The sequence below is a fragment of the Oryctolagus cuniculus genome, chromosome 16 (genome assembly GCF_964237555.1).
Source record: "Oryctolagus cuniculus chromosome 16, mOryCun1.1, whole genome shotgun sequence".
NCBI classification, from domain to species: domain Eukaryota; kingdom Metazoa; phylum Chordata; class Mammalia; order Lagomorpha; family Leporidae; genus Oryctolagus; species Oryctolagus cuniculus.
The window spans coordinates 59,501,364-59,519,818 of NC_091447.1; the positions used below are offsets into that span (position 1 = coordinate 59,501,364).

The 18,455-nt window shown below is 72.8% G+C and overlaps 3 protein-coding genes across 6 annotated transcripts in view; 2 read left to right on the plus strand and 1 right to left on the minus strand.

The window, feature by feature from the left end:
• Window positions 1-1,233: 1,233 nt before the first annotated feature.
• On the plus strand, window positions 1,234-2,432 carry SMIM44 (small integral membrane protein 44). Its single transcript, XM_070058622.1, has 2 exons — window positions 1,234-1,574; window positions 1,751-2,432. The coding sequence occupies exons 1-2, from the start codon at window positions 1,379-1,381 to the stop codon at window positions 1,987-1,989; spliced, it is 435 nt and encodes a 144-aa protein (XP_069914723.1). The 5' UTR covers window positions 1,234-1,378; the 3' UTR covers window positions 1,990-2,432.
• A 319-nt stretch (window positions 2,433-2,751) lies between these two features.
• Window positions 2,752-4,803, plus strand: SMIM24 (small integral membrane protein 24). The gene is made up of 4 exons (XM_070058623.1): window positions 2,752-3,078; window positions 3,242-3,353; window positions 3,439-3,504; window positions 4,367-4,803. The coding sequence occupies exons 1-4, from the start codon at window positions 3,012-3,014 to the stop codon at window positions 4,485-4,487; spliced, it is 366 nt and encodes a 121-aa protein (XP_069914724.1). The 5' UTR covers window positions 2,752-3,011; the 3' UTR covers window positions 4,488-4,803.
• A 1,467-nt stretch (window positions 4,804-6,270) lies between these two features.
• NFIC (nuclear factor I C) overlaps window positions 6,271-18,455 on the minus strand; it is a 50,381-nt gene continuing 38,196 nt past the window's right edge. For 3 of the 4 annotated variants that reach the window (XM_070058615.1, XM_070058617.1, XM_070058616.1), the window contains exons 4-10: window positions 18,116-18,190; window positions 17,589-17,712; window positions 16,801-16,925; window positions 14,501-14,626; window positions 14,166-14,350; window positions 12,557-12,642; window positions 6,271-10,497 (exon numbers count right to left, since the gene is read on the minus strand). In XM_070058615.1, the coding sequence (XP_069914716.1) occupies window positions 12,592-12,642; window positions 14,166-14,350; window positions 14,501-14,626; window positions 16,801-16,925; window positions 17,589-17,712; window positions 18,116-18,190 (686 nt within the window). In that variant the 3' untranslated portion in view covers window positions 6,271-10,497; window positions 12,557-12,591. The remainder of the gene's footprint in view (window positions 10,498-12,556; window positions 12,643-14,165; window positions 14,351-14,500; window positions 14,627-16,800; window positions 16,926-17,588; window positions 17,713-18,115; window positions 18,191-18,455) is intronic. The other variant, XM_070058618.1, reaches the window with a different exon arrangement.

Here is an 18,455-nt window from a genome sequence, read left to right on the forward strand (position 1 = left end):
GTGGAGGCTCCCGTGTGTTGGGGGAATCGGACCGCCGGGTAGGGGCGGGGCGTTCGGAGCCAGCCCGCCCCCTCCCCAGCCCTGCTTCCCCAGGCTCTGTGCAGGCGGGTCGGGGACACAGCCCGGGCGCCTCTCGGGTAGAGCTGGGGCCCCGGCTGGACGCTGGCATCCCTGGGGGGAGTCTGACCCCAGGCCCCCTGCACCGGGAAGCAGCGATGATGGCCAAGGCCTTGGGCTCCGGCACCCGGTGGGGACCCCGGAGGGCCCCGGCCCTGGGCAGTTAGGGAGTGAACTGGGGGATGAGGGGTCTCCTCCTGTCCCCCTGTGTGTCTAAGAAACCCATAAATCTAGAGTAGCCCGGATGTGGACTGGGCCTGGGGTGGGGGGCGTCCCCGCACCCAGGGGACAGAGCAGGCGCGCCCACCGCTGCTTCCTCTCCACGGCTGCGCCAGGAACTAGCCCAGGTGTGCCCGCGGGTGGCAGGGGCCTAGCACCCGAGCTGCCTCCTGCCCCTCGGGGGTCACCTCCCCCGAGCCAGCACCTGCTCCCTGGTGCGCACTGGTGGGAGGCAGTGGCCGGCACAGGTGCCCTCGCCACGCGCCCGGCCGCGCCCGCAGGACACAAGGGCCCCCGAATGAGGGCAGAGGCGGTGAGACCCCCTCCAGACCCTGTCACCTGTCCACCCGCTGTCTCTGAGCTGCCTGCCCGCTGGCCAGTTCCCCCACTGCCTGGGTCCGGCGCCACGCACAGACGAACCCTTCTCCCGCAAGAGCGAGAGCAGCGCGCGGCGCTGGGAGCCACCGAGATGCGGAGCGCTTGCTCCCCAGGGGGCACAGCCCCCGCACGGGGCGGAGGGGCCGCCCCGACCCCCGGCAGCCCCCGGCCCCACACCCAGCGCCGGTCCAGCGGCCCTCCGCGCTCCCTGCAGCAGCCACCAGAGGGCGCGCGAGAGCCTCCGAGGCGGGCCTGAGCCCCACAGGTCGCCCCACTCCGGCCACGCCGGCCTCCCCGCGGTTCCACGGACGCCGCGGGCTGGGTCCCGCCTCGGGGCTTTTGCCCTCTGCCAGGAGCACCCTCCCCCGCCCCTCCAGGTCTCGCCTCAATGCAGCGTGAGGGGCGTCCGTCTGGGGCAGGGGCATTCGCAGGGGGCAGGGGCAGCAGACGCAAAGGCCCTGGGGTAGGGACAGCTGCGGGGAGGCCCGGCCGCGGCTGGAGGAGCGCGAGGGAGGGGCCTGCGGGCGGAGGCGATTTGCTAGGTGCTTAATCCGGGCAGATGGCGGCCGGATGGGAGCTCCCCGATCAATCCTCTTAGCTCAAGTCCTCTAAGACTTCCGTCGCGTGGGTCACCTCCGGGCCTCTCCCGCTCCGGGCAGCAGCCATGCCGGAGGAGGCGGCGGCGGCCGAGGGCTGGACCGCGGCCCCGCCGCTGTATGAGGAGTACCGGCCGCCCCCACTGGACGCCATCCGCCTGCCCAGGTACGCGCTGTACCTGCTCATGGCCACGCTGCTGGTGGTGGCCGTGGCCTACGCCATCGTCGGCCACCTGATCAAGGACCTCGCCCACGACCTGGCCGGTGAGCTGCTGCCCAAGCGCACGTCCGGCAGGGCGCGGGGCTGGGCCACGCAGGGGACGGGGTGGGGCGCGAGCGGAGGGGGCGGGGCAGGTGGGGTCCATGCGGGCCAGGTGGGACGGGGCGGGGCAGGCGGGCCGGGGCGGGGCCGGGGCGCCCTGAGCAGGTGCCCGCCGCAGACTGGGCCTTCGGCCCGAAGCCGGAGCAGGACGACGGCCCCCGCGAGCTGCGCGCCAGCCTGGCCGGCGACGACCTGGAGGAGCTGGACCTGCAGCTGGCCCTGGCCTGGCGGGGCGAGGAGGAGGCCGGCGGGGCCGGCGAGGGGGCGCCGGCGGAGCCGCCGGCCCGGGACCCCCGCCGCCCGTCCATCGCCTTCAAGGACCCCCCAGCCCGCGGCTCCTTGTGGAGGCTGGACTGAGCCGGCACGCTCGGGGCTGGGAGCCTCAGGCGGCGGCCGGCGGCCGCCCCGGGACCCCCGTGCGACGGACGCCCGCGCCTTCTCCGCCCCGCGGCCGTGCGCGCCCCCTACCCCGTGCACACTGCGGCTCCCGGCGCGCTCCGGGGCTCGGGGAAGGGCGCAGGAGTCGCCCCCTGCCCGCTGGGGTCTCGGCCGCTCCACCTCAGACCCCGCGCCCCCCGGGAGAGCAGCGGCGACCGCCCAGGGGCTCGGGCCCCGCACCCGCGCGCGCCAGAGACCCGCAGGGAGCTCCCGGCTCCCGCCTGGCCCCGCCCTGGCCACCGCAGCCGTTTGGGGAGGGGACCAGCCTAGGAAGACCCTGCTCCCCGTCCCCCCTCTCGCTGTAACTCCGGCTTTCAAATAAATAAACAGAAGCTTAAGGGGAAAAAAAAAAAAACAACAAACCAGCGACTCCCGCAGCCCACAGAGGGGAGCCCGGAGCACCCTGGGAGCCCCAGACCCCGCACCTGCCCGGCCGCGATGGCCGAGGCCCCGCCCTGTCCATCCTGACTCCTCTGGGACAGGAGGCACCACGTAAACAGTCGGCGCTCCATAAAAGACGCCCCGCTCCCATCAGGCTGCCCGCCGCGTGCCTGGGCCCTGGCTGCGCCCGTGGCCCGTGGGGTGGGGTCTCCCTTTGCCCGGGGAGAGGCCGGGTTATCTGATCAAGCGGGGGCCAAGGGGAAAGCGGGGGGCGGGCCTGACTCATCCGTCCCGGGAGTCCCTGCCGTCCAAGCCGCGAGACGCCGGCGGCTGCGGGGCCTGCGGCGAGGCCGGCACAGGGGTGGAGAGGGCGAGCCGCCGGGACAGGGGCGCCCCGAGTTAATCGTTACCGCAGGTTCAGAGTCTGCCGTCCTGGGGGTGACCACGCAGGGGGAGCCGGCAGCCCCGCCCCCGCCGCACCTGCGCCTTATCAGGGCCGCGCTGGGGCTCGCCCCGCACTGTGCGCCCCGCTGCCGCCGCCGCTCGCTCTGCGCGTGGCCATGGACACCCTGGGGACGCTCCTTGTCCTGGGGGCCTTGCTCCTGTCGCCCGTGGACGCCCAGGAGGGTAAGGGGGCGGGGCTGATCACGGCTAGGTACGCCCCCATTTCCCACCGCGGGACACTGAGGCCCGGGAGAGCGGGAGGAGGCGGCGGCAGGGCCCCCTGGAAGCCCCCACCCCCTCCCCCGTGGGCCCCCGGCCTCCCTCCTGACCCGCCCCTCCCCGACAGCCTCCGGGCGCCGCCTGAAGCCGTGGCTGGTGGGGCTGGCGGCCGTGGTGGGCTTCCTCTTCCTCGTGTTCGTGGTGCTGCTGGTCAACCGCATCTGGTGCACCAAGGCCAGGTGGGCGCCCCGCCCCGCCCCGCGCCGCGTCTTCGGAGTGGGGGAGGGGCGCCGAGGCTGAGGCTGCGCCCCCCTCTGCCCGCAGAGCTGAGGACGAGGAGGCGGCGGCCTTCGGGGTGGAGAGCAACCCGTACCAAGACCTGGACCTCAGGTAGGGGCGCCGGGCGCCGGGCGGGAAGGGGCTCTGCGCCACCGCCCCTCCTCCTGCTCCTGCCGCTGTCCCGGGCCCAGGGCCTTGGTCCCTGCTGCTGCCCGCTCGGGGCTGGCCATCGGCTCCTCCTCCATCGCAGCCTCCGAGCCGCCCTGGCCTTGGGCGGCCGCAGCGGATGGTGGCGTCCAGCGAGGGGCGGGGGCCTGGCGCCTGTGGTCTTGTTTGAGATTTATTTATTATTTTCAAAGAGATACAGGGGTGGAGGTGGGGGAGAGAGAGAGAGAGAGAGAGAGAGTCTTCCACCCGCTGGTTCCCTCCCCACATGGCCACCATGGCCAGAGCCGGCCCGATCCAAAGTCAGGAGCCAGGAGCTCCATCCGGGTCTCCCACGCAGGTGCAGGGCCCCAGCACTCTGGCCATCGTCCACTGCTCTCCCAGGCCACAGCAGAGAGCTGGACCAGAAGTGGAGCAGCCGGGACTCGAACCGGCGCCCATGTGGGATGCGGGCAGTGCAGGCGGAGGCCTTACCCGCTGTGCCCCAGCGCCGGGCCCTCTCCCCTGGTTCCGCCGCTTCCAGATGCGGCCCCTCTGGTGGTGGGGGGGCTCAGGGGTGCGTGCGGGCAGGAGAGGAAGTGCGGGGGCCGCCTCTCCCGGACCCCAGGATGGGGGGCGTGGCCCGGCGCTGGCTTGGCCTCCGGACTCCCCTTCAGGCTGTGCGGGCGCCCACGTGAGCGGCTTCCTCCCGGCCCGGGCCGTGTCTGGGACCAGCGGATGGACGGTGCCCCCGGCCCCGCTTCAGATAAACTCGGACGCGGGCTCCCGGGGGCGGGCGGGGCTCACCGTGCGCTCTGTGCCCCCCCAGCGAAGAATCCAAGAAGAAGAAGCGGAAGGAAGCGCAGGACGGAGAGGGCGGCCCGGGCCTGGAGCTGCAGGGGAGAGATGCCCTCGGGGACGACGGGAAAACAAAGAAGACGGCCCTGTGAGGGCGCCTCCGCCGCCTCCAGGCAGCCCCCCGGGATGCCGGCCCCACCGAGCTGCACCTGCTCCTGCCCGCCTTGCGCGCCCTCTGCCTGACGCCGGCCGGCCGGGCGACTCCAGGGTCGGGCCGGGCCGAGCGTTCGCGCTCCCTGCACCGCGGGCTCCCCGCGCCCCGGCTCCTCTCCGCCTGCCCCCAGCCCTCCCGGCCCTGGACCTCGCCCCGGGCGGCCGCGGCTCCCGAGGGCGGGCCTGGGCCTGGGCGAGCGGCGCCGGATCACCCAACCGGGGGGCGGGAACCCCGAATAAAGCGGCTGGAGCGCAGAGCGTCCCTTCCCCGCCGCGCGCGCCCCGTCGCGGCCCGGGCACCGGCGCTTGCGGCGCGAGGGCGGGCTGGGGCCCGGGTCGCGCCCGGGGGAGGGCGTTCCCCGCGGAGGGTCCCCCGCGTCCCCCCGCACCGCGCGCCCGCCTGCGGGGCCTTGGCCAGGGCCTGAGCGCGGTGGAGCGGCGAGGCCGGGCGCACGGTGCGCGCTCAGGGCGCATCTGCGCCTGCGCCTGCCGCCCCGCCCCCGCAATGCTGTCAGCCACAGCCTGCGGACCCGCGCGAGGACAGAGCCCGTGGACGCCCTCGCTGGCCGGAGGGCGGGGCGGGAAGGTGGAGCGGCCCCTGGGCCCGGGGCCGAGCTGGCGCCCCCTCTCGGTCTCCGTGGTCACTGCAGGCCGCGCCGTCTGATGCGGGGGCCGATCAGACCCCACTGGGGCCTCGCTCGCCGCACCGGCTTCCCCCAACTCCTAGGGGACCCGGGTCACCCCCCACCCACCCACGCGAGGACAGCAGGGGGGCTGGCCCCCGGCGCCCACGCGAGGGCGCCCCACTTCCCCCTTGCTCAGGGCTGCAGGGGTCTCCGCTGCCCCCTGGGAGATGGGCGGGGTGGGGGGTTGTCTCCACCACGAAGAGACGGAACCGAGTGGGGGCTGGAGCTGGGGGGCGCCTCTAGGCGCAGGCCCCCCTCTTCCTCCAGGCAGCCCCCCAGAGATGCCCCGCCTCGCATCCCAGAATCCGGGCCCTCCGCGGCGCAGAGGAAGCAGCCGGGACCCCGGCACAGGTTAGGTCGCGGCGCCGGAACCCACGCCGGCACGGGTTCGAGTCCTGGCTGCCCCACTTCCGATGGGGCTCCCGGCCCAGCCCTGAGCGACCCAGCGGCTGGCAGACCCCCGCCCCCAACTCCGCACACACCCCCGGCCGTGAGGCGCCCCCACCCCGCCAAGCTTGGCGCCACCTGGACCGGCCTCTGCCCGGCCCCCGCTGAGGCCCCTTCACCCCACCCACGCGTGTTTTCTCCGCCACTTCCCACCCTGGAGTTCCCGAGGCTCCGGCCCTGGCCTGCGTCCGCCACAGTGGGGGCCGTGGGGGCGCCCCAGGCCCTGTCCGCGCCCCCCTGCCGGGCTGGGGGCCGGCTCAGTGCTGCCGCCACGGCTGACTTGGGCCTGGGGCTGGCCAGGAGAGACACACAGAGAAGGCATCCCGCGCACTTAGGGAGCGCCAGCTGTATGCAGGGCCCCGTCCTTGGAGTCTGCGTGGAGGCCGAGCCCCTGGGCTTGGCACACAGCAGGTGCTCCGCAGACCTGGCGGGCTTCCCGGAGGAGGGGGACAGCGTGGGCCGCGCGGACGCCCACCAAGGCGGGGCGGGGCGGGGCGCGACCCGACCCCGCCCCCCAGCGCAGCGCCCGCCCCCCAGGGGGACCCACGGAGCGCAGACGGAGCCCAGAGAGCAGGCGCGGAGGCCAGGGTCGAAGCATAGCTTGTTTAATTTTTATACAGTTTTTTCTTTTTTCCTTTTTTTTTTGCCTTTTATTGAATCTTTTATGGAACCCCCGTTTTTTTCATTTTTTTTTGTTTTGCATAGGGAAACAAACGTAACAGCCAGAGACTCTCTGCAAATGGTACCTAGGCAGGGCGGCCGGGAGGGGCTGACTGCGGAGTACACGGGGCGAGGGCGGGCGCGGCCCGGGGGTCGCGGGGTCGCGGGGTCGCGGGCCCGGCCCCTCCCCGCCGGGCAGAGGCGGCGGGGGCGGCGCAGGCCCGGAGGCGGCTTCTCCGGATGGAAGTCGCTGAGCACGTGTGTGTGTGTGTGTGTGTGTGTGTGCATGCGCTTATCTGCGCATGCGTGTGTGACTGCGTGCGAGCATGCGTGTCTGTGTGCGCATGCGTGTGAGCCTGTGCGCGTGCGTGACTGCATGTGAGCGTGTGCACATGCGTGTGTGACTGCATGTTGGCATGTGGGCACATGAGCGTGTCTGTGCGCATGCGCGCGTGTCTGCATCGGTGCCTGTGTGCATGTGAGCGTGTCTGTGCGCATGCGTGTGTGCGTGGCTGTGCACGTGTGGCTGTGTGCATGGGCGCGTGTGTGCATGCGTGTCCGTGTGCGCGCGTGTCTGCGTGTGTGTCCGTGCGTGTCCGTGCGCGCGCGCGTGTAGCAAGCACGAAACAGAGTAAACTATTCTGGTAATATCAGAAAAATACAAAATGGAAACAAATAAAAAAACCAAAAAACCCAGGACCCCGGAGGGCGAAGACCCCGGGGAGGGGAGCCCCCCCCACAGCGCCCCTGCCCGGTGGGCGGGGGGGGGCGCCGCTGGGGGCTTTGGTGTCTGGGGCGGGAGCTGAGCGCGGGGCTGCCGTGGGGGCGGCCTCTGCCCGCTCCGGCGGGGGCGGGGGAGGAGGAGGAGGAGGAGGAAGGCGAGCCGCGCCAGCAGAGTGTCAGGCACTGCTTAGCAAGAGTCGAATTTGGTATCGCGGCAACTCCTGCTGGCGACGCTCGGCGCCCCCCCCCACGGGGGACGGACGGGTGGGGGAGGGGCTGCTCCCGGACAGGTCCGGGGGGGGGGTTGCGGGGGGACCGAGGGCGACGTGCAAGCCGGAGTCAAACGTGGCCGCGTGGGACCTATGAGAGAGAAGCTTCCAGAACGCGTACGTGCGCTTCTGCATACATGTGCGTGTCTACAGTCCAGGCCCGGGCCGCCGGGGGAGAGGCCGCCGCCAGCCGCCGGGCCGGGGTCTGGGGGAGGGGGCGGCGCCCCCCGCCCGCCTGGGCCCCCTCGGCGCTGCCCCCCACTGATTGTCGGTCCTGGGTTCTGGACCGGGCGGGGGGAGGGGCCATTTGCATAGAGTGGGGGGAGCCTCCCCGTGCCCCTTCCCCAGACCCACGGCGGGGTCAGGCGGGGGCTCCGCGAGCCCACCAGCTTCTCCCGGGGGCGGGGCCTGGTTTGGGAAGATCTTTGTTTCACACAAGAACAAAACCTCCGCACGCCCCTTCCCCCATGACCGAGCTGGGGCGGGGGTCCCGCAGGCCGCCTGGGAGGGCGTCCGGGCCCAGGAGCAGGTCGCCGCCCGCCAGCTCTCGCTCCGTCCCCCGAGGCTGGCTGGGCTGCCCACGCGGCCCAGGGCCGGGGCTTGCGTGTCTGATGGCGGAGGCGGCGGGCGAGGCCGCCCCGGACTCCCCAGGGCCCAGGCCGCTTGGAGACCCCTGCCCACCCCCCATCTGGCTATTGTCTTAGCTTTGGTCAAGTGGAAAGCAAAGGAAACCAGAATGGAAAGACAAAGAACACGAAGGTCAGGTCAAGGTCGAGACGATGCGAGCGGGCGCGGGGCCGGGCGCCCCCCCCCCGCAGCCCCGCAGCCCGCAGCCAGGCCGCGCGGGCGGACAGACACGTATTGCATATGTCAGGTCTTTGCCTCTTACCCGACACCTGCTGTTCACGGCTGGAAGACAGAGCCGCCCCCCACCCAGAGGGCGCGGGGCCTGGGGCGGGAGGGCGGGGTCGCAGGGCGTGGCGCGGGCGGCACTCGGACCCTGAGCCAGGGAGTCACCAGCCGGAGGGGGGCTCCGGCGGGGGCGGGGGCGGCGGGTGAGCACCGGGAGTGGCCAGCAGGTGCAGCGGCGGGGGCGGGCGGGTGGGGGCCGCTGCCTTGCGACTTCGCTGTGAGCTCAGTTTTTTTTTTTTGTTCTTTTTTTAAAAAAAAAAATTCTTATTTTCTGTTTATGGACAGAAATACATCCGTTCGCGCGGCCGGCGTCTGTCGCGTCGGCGCCGGGACCAGAGCGGGCATGCAGCTCTGGGCGCCCAGGCGCGGGCGCCGTCTCCAAGGCAAGGCACCTCAAGTGGTAGAAATCCGTGCAAATCAGGAAACAGGGAGGTTTGGGGCTTTTTTTTTTTCAGGTTTTTTTTTTTGTATCTTTTTTTGTTTGTTTTTGTGTTTTTTTTTTGTTTTGTTTTGTAGGAGGAGCCGGGCGGGGAGGGCGAGCCGGGTTTGCCATGCACGCGTCGCGCGGACGCCGAGAGCCAGGCTGCGCTCTCCCGCGCCAAGCACCATGCACCGCTGGGGGGGGCCGCGCGGGCCGGGGTCTCGGACCTTTTTCGGGACGAGGGGCTTCGCCCAGGCCCGGCTGGGGGCCGCTGGGGCAGGAGGGGCGGGGGCGGGGACACGCCCCCCCCAGCGCTGCCCGGCGGGAAGTCGGGAGAGGCCAGGCCAGGAGGGGGTCCCCGCGTCCGGGCTCCCAGGCCCTAGGACACCTCGTGCCCCTCGCCGGCCTCCCCTCCCCCGCCAGGAGGGGTGGGGGTGCGGGTGGGGCCGGCGTCCCTCACTTAGTGTTTTAGGCGCAGCTCAACGGAAAAACGCGTGCGATCCTCCCTCCCCCCGCCGGCGCCGCCCCGCCCCCTCCCGCCAGAGCCCAGGGGTCCGCTCTGCCCCACCCGCCCCCTCTCAGTTCCTTGGGACCCCCGGCCGCGCCCCGTTGGGTGGAGGGGTGAAAGTGCAAACGGTGGCCCCATCGGGCTGGGGGGCCCCAGGGGGCGTCGCTCCAGGATGTAAGGCACTGGCCGAGGAGGCTGGGGGCGCACGCCGGCTGCCCCGGAACCCACCCCGGCGCCCCAGCAGGGCAGGCCGGGCGCCCAGCGCCACCCCTGGGGTCCCATCTCTAGCTCTGGGTGGGGCACAGCGATGGCTGGAGGTGGCGGCGGGGGGGGGGGGGCGAGATGGGCGGGGCTGCGCCGTGGCCACTCGGTGTCCCGAGGGACAAAGGGTGGGGTCAGGCACTTAAACCACTCGCTCTGGCGCCTCCTCCCCAGGGGCTACCTGGAGGGGGCGGCCCTCCCCTCCCACGGGCACCGCCCCCTCCCCGCGGCCCGCCCCGCCCCGCCCTGGGAAAGTGCATTTCTTACAGTGTGTGCAACGTGGGTCCCTCCCCAGGGCGCCGAGCCGGGTGGGGTGTCAATTGCATAGACTTCTCCAAGCAGGACGGGCAGGGCGGGCAGACCCCACCCCCAGCGAGCGAGAGAGCGAGCAGGAGCGAGTCCCGGGCGGAAGAGGGGCACAGGTGCCCAGCGCTGGGCGCGCGCCGCCGGCCGTCTCCCCGCACAGCCCCTCTGCCCGACCCCTGCCCTCCACCAAGGTCTCGGCTGCCCGCGGCTGGGGTCCTTGCCGCGCCCCGCCCCAAGTGCCCGCCTCCCCTCTCGCCGAGGCCATCCACGGGGAGACGGGGTGTGGGTGGGGGCGGCCGATGTCCCCATGGCGCAGGAGAGGCGGCGTCGCTGGGTGTCCCGATGGCCCGGTCCTCGGGCGCGGGCGCGGGCGCGGGCGCCGGGCGGTGCTCACCTGGACCTGGGCGGCCGGGGCCGGGGGAGGGGCGGGCGGGCGCGCGTGCTTCCGTCCCGGCCCTGTGGGAGCAGCAGGTGCGGAGATCAGGCGGGCGCCGCCGCCGCGGGGCAGCGCTGTAGTCCGGCGCCTCGGCGGTCTGCCTGCTCGGCTGGGCTGGGCGGCGTGGGCGGGTGGGGGTCTTTCTGGCCCCTCCCCAACGCGTGTCTCGGTTCGGTTTTTCTCCTCCGCCTGTGTGGGTTTTGTTTTGTCTTCGCCGCCGGGCTGGGCTTGCTCGGAGGGGGCCGGCTGTGCTGCCCCCTGGGATTCTTGGGGTGCCGGAGGGGTGCGGGGCGAGGACCGTGTTATCCCAGGTACCAGGACTGGGCGGCGGAGGGAGAGAGAGAGAGACGCGTGGTCAGCGTGGGCAGGCCCTGGCGCCCCCGACCCGGCGGGCGAGGCTGCCAGAAACACCGCATCGGGATCCCCGAGGGGCAGTCCTGCGGCTGCGGGAAGCCACGGTCCGGGACGGGCTCGGGAGCCCGCACGGCTGGGGAAGACAGGGGAGCGTGCGCCGGGCCGGCTGCGTGTCCACGTGCTAACCCTCGGGGAGACATTCCGGGGGGAAGGGGCTCCCAGCGAGCCCTGGACCAGGGTTCCCGCCCCCCCCCCCCGTTTTGTGAAGAGAGGGGCTCGGAGCCGGCAGCAGACTTGCCCAAGGCGACCAGCGTGCAGATGGCAAGCCCCGCCCCCAGCCCCGCGCAGGGCGGACCCCTTAGCCTGGCTCTCAGGAACCCCCAGCCCCATTTCACAGAGGAGCTGCTGAGCCTGGAGCTGCCCAGCAGCGGCACAGGGGACCTGGGGGCGGCTCGGGCCCCCCTCCCTCTTCTCCAGGGCCGGCTGGGGGCAGCTCAGACCCGGGTCTTGACTCCAGGGCCAGCGGGGGGGGGGGGCTGCCACCCACCCCTGCCACGTGTCTCTGGCGCCCCCGGGAACCAGGCAACGCGGCAGCCGCTGGGCCATCGCAAGGAAGTGGCGCCTGAGCTCCGAGCCGCCCACCTCCAGCCAAGTTCAAGTTCATCTTGGCCATTACCTCATGTCTGGTTTCCGTTGGCAACCAGACAGGCTCTGGGCGTGACCCTCTCCCGTGGCAGCCTCCCCGTCCCCCCTCCTCTGGCCTCAGCCTGCCTGGCTCTGGCTCTGGGGTGGGGGCGCGGGGCGGGGGGCAAGGTCCAGGCTCCACCACCTTGGGCCTGCCCACGGCTGCCCGCGTGGCTTCTGGCACGTGACCCTGGCCTTCTGCGGGGCGTCCCGGGGTGGGCGGGCGGCTGGGGGCCCCGCTCGGGGAGGGCTCGGCATGCGCTGGGGGTGGGGGTGGAGATCCATGGGTATTGATCGGGGAGGGGCTGCGGGCTGTCTTGGGGGCAGGCGGGGGGCGGAGCGGCACAGCCCCCCCGGAATAACACCAATGGGGGACGAAGTGCTGACAGAGCCGGAATCCACCGTGAGGGGGCCCGAGTGGGGTTCCAGCTTCCTCCCCTCCCGGGCTGCTGGGGGGGGGAGTGGGCGGCGCCTGCCCTCACGACCCCTTCCAACAGTGCAACCTGTCCCTGTGCCCCGACCCGCTGTGCCTCCCCCTCCCCTTGAGCCCTGCCATGGCTCCCGGGTCCCTGCACCCCGGCCCCTTCCCGCACCCCCACCCTGTCCTCCCTGGGGCCTTGCCTGCCTCAGTTTCCCTCTGCTCGCAAGCAGGCGGCGGGGAAGAGTTAGGGCCGGGCCTGAGCCCTATCAGCTTCGGTTTCTGAATCAATTAGGCGCTCACAGCCCCCACTGGAGGCCCAGTGGCCTGAGTGTGGGAGCTCCGGGCCCCCGCCCGGCGCCCGAGGCCCAGAGGGGTGCAGGGCTGGGCTGCAGGGTCCGGCCACGGCCTCGGGGACCCCCCCGCATGACCTGGAGCTTCTGGAAGCCCTGGGCTGGCTCCTCTCTGCATCCGAGACCCCTCCCCAACAACACGGCCAGGGGGCAGGGGCTCTGGGGCCCCCTCCGACCGGCTCAGGCCCAGGGTCCCCGACGGCGGGCAGCGTTGGGGGACACGTGGGCCCTGGGGTCACTCACCTCCCTGCTCTGAGCCCCTCCCCAGAGTGGGGTCTCCCCCCAGGCCGCTGGGCCTGGGGCGCGGGGTGGGGGTGGGGCAAGTCCCGGCCAACGGCTGTGTGACCCTGGGCAGGTCCCCGGCCTCTCTGGGCCTCTCCCCATCTGGATGGATGTCGGGCAGGAGGCGGGAGGGGGAGCCCAGGAGAAGCCAGCGGGGGGGTCGAGGCCCCCGAGCCCAGGCTGTGGCCGGCGGCAGCGGGCGGGCTCGCCTCTCCTCTCCCTGTGCCCCCCAGGCTGGCCCCTCTGCCCGGCCCCCCGCCCCCCACCGGCCGGCCTCTCGGCCCCTACCTGTGCCTGAAAGGTGCCCACAGGATCCCTTGGTCCTAATCCCACAAAGGGACTGTTTGCAGGGGACGTGTCGGGCGCAGAGTAGGCTGCGGGAGAGAGACCGAGAGCCCGTTAGCGAGGGCCGGCCAGGCCCAGAGAGGGCGTCCGCTGCCCGGGGTCACACAGCCGGCCCTTTGCACGCACCCCCATGGCACCCCGCGGTCAGGGGGCCGCAGGTCTGCAGGCCTTGCTCGCTCGCTCTAATCTCGCCCAGGGCACTTGGACTGGGACCACGGACAGGGAGGGGAGCAGGGGCGTGGCCAGGCCCGGGGGCGGGAGCTTGGGTTTGCGGCCAGAGCCCCGTGCCGCTTCCAGGGAGGCGTCTATGTGCGGTCCACATCTATTAAGTGCCTACTGTATGCCAGGCCCTGGGCGCGGCCCCGTTCACCCCCAGGGGAGTTTTCACAGGACACAGGTGCCCTCCCCCACCTCACAGGTGAGCGGACGGGGCGAGCAGGGCGGGGCCTGCGAGCTGCCTAAGGCGGGACTTGAACCTGGGGCCGGCTTCCTGGGAGTTCAGGGGAGACTGGTTCCTGGCCTGGGTGTGAGAGGGGGCGGGCAGGGCGGGGAGAGGCCACCAAGCTGCGATCCGGGTTCCCAGCCGGAAAAGTCTAGAAGGGGGTGGGGGGCTGCCAGGGCCAGGGGGGACCCTCGCAAGGCGAGATGTGGCCCACGGCGGGCTGTGCACAGTGCCAGCAACCACGGAGCGCTGGTTCCAGTCCCGGCCGCTCCACTTCCCATCCGGGTCCCCGGCTGACGGCCCAGGTGCCTGGGGCCCTGCACCCGCTCCGGGCTCCGGCCCGGCCCTGGTCCAGCCATTCTGCGAGTTACCCAGTGGACGGACCCCCCCCCCTTCATTCTGCCTTTCAGATAAATCATAAATGTATCCTAAAAAACACCCAGGATGGCGCGGGCCAGCCCGGGCTCCGTCCCCCTGAGCCTGCAGAGCTGTGACGCCCGGATCCTGGTCCCTGCCGCCCGTGCCCGCCTGGGGCCTGAGACCCCTGGGCCCCTGGTGCTGCCGGCGACCCTGCTGGCCCTGACCACGTGACCCCCGGCTCTGGCGAGCAAACGGCGGGTCCTGCCGGAGAGCCGCGATTGCCCCCGGTTTCCGGGGAGGCGGCTCCCCCTCGGCGCTGCGGGGGAGGCCGGGGGAGGCGCCCGGTCGGTGCGGAGTCGGGGGGCCGGGAGGAGTGGACCCGCCGCCCCTTCCGCTGGACTGGGGCCAGAGACTGCGGGGAAGGGCGGAGCGCTGGGTGCCCCGGCCGAGCGGGGCGGCGGCCGCGGAGGGACCAAGGCGCCGGCAGGGCCACGGAGGGTGTGGGCAGGCCCGAGACCGGCTGGAGGTCCAGGGGGCTGGCAACCCCGGGCCCCGCCTCCCTGTCTGTCCGCAAGGTGCCCCTTTGCCCGTGGCTCCCAAATGCGAACCCCAGAGGGCTGGACGCACGTCGCCGCGGGAGCCGGCAGGAGCCAAGGAGGAGGAATCTGGGGCCGCCCCCAGACCCCTGCCCGCGGCGCCGCGCCCCCTCGGCCATGCGCGCGCCCCTGCCCGCGGCCACCCCGCACTCACCGGTCCGGGCTGCTGGCTGGCCGGGTCGCAGGCCAGCGACACGAGATCTTTGAGCGGGTCCTGAGGGTTGAGATGCGGCGGGTAGCGGATGGCCGTGTGCGGGAAGTAGGTGGACGCCGTCTGCGGCAGGATGGACGTGGTGGGGAAGTGCAGGGCGGAGGACGGGTGCGGGCTCCGGGCGATGCCTGCGCGGCGGGGCGCTCAGTGCGGGGCGGGCGACCGGCTCCGCCGCCGGCCCCGCCCCGGCCCCGCCCCCGCTCACCGCGGTGCACCGACCTCCACCGCCGGCCCCGCCCCGGCCCCGCCCCGCGCCCGCGGGCCCCGCCCCCACTCACCGCCGTGCACCGCGATCACCGGCCGGTGGTGCTGCGTGAAGCTGGAGAGGCGGGGCGAGTCCTGGGGCGAGGGGCTGTTGAATGGCGACTTGTCCATCTCCGTCTTCTTCACGGGCGACGAGATGCCTGCGCGGGAGGGGGCGCCGCTGAGCCGCGAGGAGCCCCAGGCCCGGCCCCGCGTGAACGCGCCCTCCGCGTCCACCGCTCGCTCGTTCCCCCCGAGTCTCCCCGAGGGCGCGGCGACCCCAGCACGGAGCTGTCTCCCAGGGCAGGCGGCCGCCGGGACTCGACCCCGCGTCCTCTGGGCTGTGTGCTGTGGGTGTCCCTGCCCCAGGGCCCCCTCGGGGACAGGCGTCCGCTCTGGGCCCCGCCCAGCTCTGACGGCCAGCACCGTCCCCTGCATGGTCCCAGGGTCTGAGCCGCACGCCTCGGCCGCCTGCCCCTCTCCCCAGGCAGGGGCCTGCCCGTCGGCCCCGCCCCCCACACCGCACCCACCCCGGGGCCACCTGGTGCCACTGCCCAGGGCTCTGGGGTTCCCTGGGGGGAGCGGGCGGGGGCCCTGCAGGCTGCGCGTGTGCACCTGTGTGCAACCATGTGCGCGTGCGCATGCGTGTGCACCTGTGTGCGTCCATGTGCGCGTGTGCAGACACTGGCTCACGGGATCTCCCAGCAGAGCTCCCCGGGGTGGAAGCAACGCCACGAACCCGCGGGGCGGGGCAGGGGGAGCTGGGGCGGGGCGGGGGTGGGGCACGGGCCAGGGGAGCTGGGAGGGGTCAGGACGGGGAGGATGGGGCGGGGGCCGGGGGAGCGGGGCGGGGAAGGGCTTCCCCGCTGTCCGGGTGAGCCCAACGCCCCCTCCCTGCGCCTCCATTCCCAGTTCCCCCTCCCCAGTGACCAGGCCGCCGGCTACGACTTCTCTCAGCACGGCTTCGCCTGCGTCCCTGGCTCTGCTCGCCTGGGCCCTGCGCCCGCGTGGGAGCCCCGAAGAGCTCCTGGGACCAGCCTGGCCCAGCCCCGGCCATGGCGGCCATCTGGGGAGTGACCAGTGGATGGAAGACCCCTCTCTCTCTAACTCATTAAAAAAAAAAAAAAAAAAAAAAACAAAAAAAAACACCAGTGCTTCTGAGACAGACACCAACCGCCCAGAGCCGAGCACGTCCCCCAGCGTCCCCGGCTGCCCAGTCTGGCCACACCACGGCCTCTGGGCAGAGACTGGCACCAGCGTCCGGCCCTGAGCCTCCCTCCCTACCAGCTGGAACACAGGCTCGATGGCTGGAGCTCCGGAGGCCGCCTTAAACCACAGGCAGGATGGGCCCCTCCCCCCGTGCCCATCTTCCCGCGGGGAACCCACAGAGCCCGGGGTGCACCTGCTGAGGGCGCCCCGGTGGCGGCGAGCATGGACCCTGGCAGCCGCAACGCCAGGAACCCACAGACGCGGGAGGAACTGGCGGGACTTGAACCCAGGCCCTGCCACGGAGCCTGCAGGCCCCGGGTAGGGGGTGCTGGGAGCCCCTCAGCCGCCCCAGGCATGAGCACCCCCACCCGGGCCATGAACCAGGAGTCCCCGCTGGCCACACGGGCGGCCAAGGCCCAAAGGCCCACGGGCCACTCTGCACCCGACTTCCCGACAGTTACAGACGCCGGCCGCAAGGCAAGGACCCCAAAGAAGGAAATCCCTGGGGTCCGCGCCAGGGCATAGTGGGCTAATCCCCTGCCTGCAGCACCCGCGTCTCCCATGGGCGCCGGTTCGAGTCCCGGCTGCTCCACTTGCCATCCTGCTCCCTGCCTGGGAGTGCAGTGGACGATGGCCCGAGTCCTTGGGGCCCTGCACCCGCGTGGGAGACCCAGGGGAAGCTCCTGGCTCCGAATCGGCACAGCTGTGGCCATCTGGGGAGTGAACCAGCGGGTGGGAGACCACTCCCATCCCCCCCACTTCCAACCCCCGTCTGTAACCCTGCCTCTCAAATAAATAAAATCCCTCTTTAAAAAAAAAAAAAAAAAAAAGAGATAGAGCGCTGACCCCAGGAGCAACCGGACGACGCCCCGGGCACGGACAGCGCCCCCCACCGACCCCGCGGCTCAGGCGCCCCGCAGCGACGGGGGCGGGAAAACGCAGTGAGAACGAACCCCCGGCCTCCGCGGCGTCCCTGGCCCCAGCCCACCCGCGGAGCCCCACGAATGCGCGCGCAGCCGACGGAACTACAACTCCCAAGAGGCCATGCGGCCCCAGGCCGGCTCCCCGCGCCCGCCTCCCGCGCAGTGGCTGTCGGGATATGTAGTCCCGGCCTCGGCGGCCCTACCTCCCTCCATGTCCTCTGTCCAGTTGCGGCTGCTACTCGTGGGGGAGCTGGGCGAGGTGTAGTAGTCGCCGCCGGGGCTCGTGTCCACGTCCTCCTCCATCGAGCCGGACTTGTGCCGCTTGCTCCTAAAGTCGGGGAAGGAGCAGCTGGTTGCCAAGGAGACGCGGCCGACCGACTTCCGGTTCCGGGGGCGGGGCGGGGTGGCAGTGTGACGCTATCGCGAGACTTCGGCCCGCGAGCTGGGGAGGGGGCCTGGGTTCCGGAGCTGGGGCCGGGAGAGGCCGGGGCGGGGGGGGGGTCCCGGAGCCGGGCGGGGGGGAAGGCCGGGGGGGTCCCAGAGCCGGGGCGGGGCGGGGGGAGGGGAAGTCCCAGAGCCGGGGCTGGGGGCCGGGGGGTCCCGGAGCCGGGGTGGGTGGGGGCGCCGGGGGGTCCCGGGGCCAGGGCAGGGAGGGGCTAGGGGTCCCAGAGCCAGGGCGGGGAGGGGGTCGGGGATCCCGGAGCCGAGGCGGGTGGGGGCTCCGGGGGGTCCCAGAGCCAGGGCGGGGAGGGGGTCGGGGGTCCCGGAGCCGGGGCGGGTGGGGGCTCCGGGGGGTCCCAGAGCCAGGGCGGGGAGGGGGCCGGGGGTCCCGGAGCCGAGGCGGGTGGGGGCTCCGGGGGGTCCCAGAGCCGGGGCTGGGGGCCGGGGGTCCCGGAGCCGGGGCGGGGAGGGGCCGAGGCCGACCGCGCGGCCCGCTGGGATGTGGGTCCCCGAGGCCGGGGATGGGGGCGTGGGCGGCCGGGGCACCTACCCGCTGGACGAGGTGCTGGGCAGCGTCCGTCTCACGCCGGTGCCGGCCGGGTTCAGGTCGTAGGCCAGGTGCCCCTGCAGCTCCCCCAGGGAGAAGCTGGGTCCGGTTCCGGTCACCACGGGCGCTGCAGGGGGCGGGGCCGTGAGGGGGAGGGGGTGGCGGGGCGTGGGGAGGGGTGGGGGGCGTGGGGCGCAGATGCCCCCGCGTGGGGAGCCCCTGGGGACCCCGGCAGTGCCGGGGCCAAGGCTGCCCAGCGAGGAGGTTTAGACACAGCTCCTGGACGGGGGCCATCGGGGCCGTGCGTGGACACTGGGGGACATCGGGGCCATGTGTGTGGACATGGGCCAGTGGGTGGACATCAGGGGACATTGGGGGCCATGAGTGGACATCAGGGCCGTTGGGCCCCCAGGGAAGGCAGGGGCCCGGGCCAGGAAGGCTGCCCTGGGGTCTCCTGGGGAGGGGTATGACCTTGACCTTGGCTGCCCTCGGGAGCCCCTCCCCCTCCCCCGGGCTGGCCGGGCACTCACTCCGCGACACTTGGATGAGCTCGGTGACGCTGAACACGCCCGAGGTGACGAAGCTCTCCTGGAAGTCGGTTGTGTCTGTAACGGGGGCGGGGTCAGTGCGGGGGGTGACGGGCCGCCCCTGCACCCCTGCCCTGCTGGTTTGGACCCATTTCGTGGGCCTGGAGACAGAGGCTGGCTTCGGGGAGGGGGCCTGAGCCGGGCCTGCGACCCCCTAGGCCAGCAGCGTTCAGAGAATGGAAAGCCCCCTACACCCAGTGCGCAGTGTCCACCCACAGAGCGGCACCCGGCAGGGTCCAGCGCACGGGGGAGATGCGGACACAGAGGCCACGCATGTGCTCCA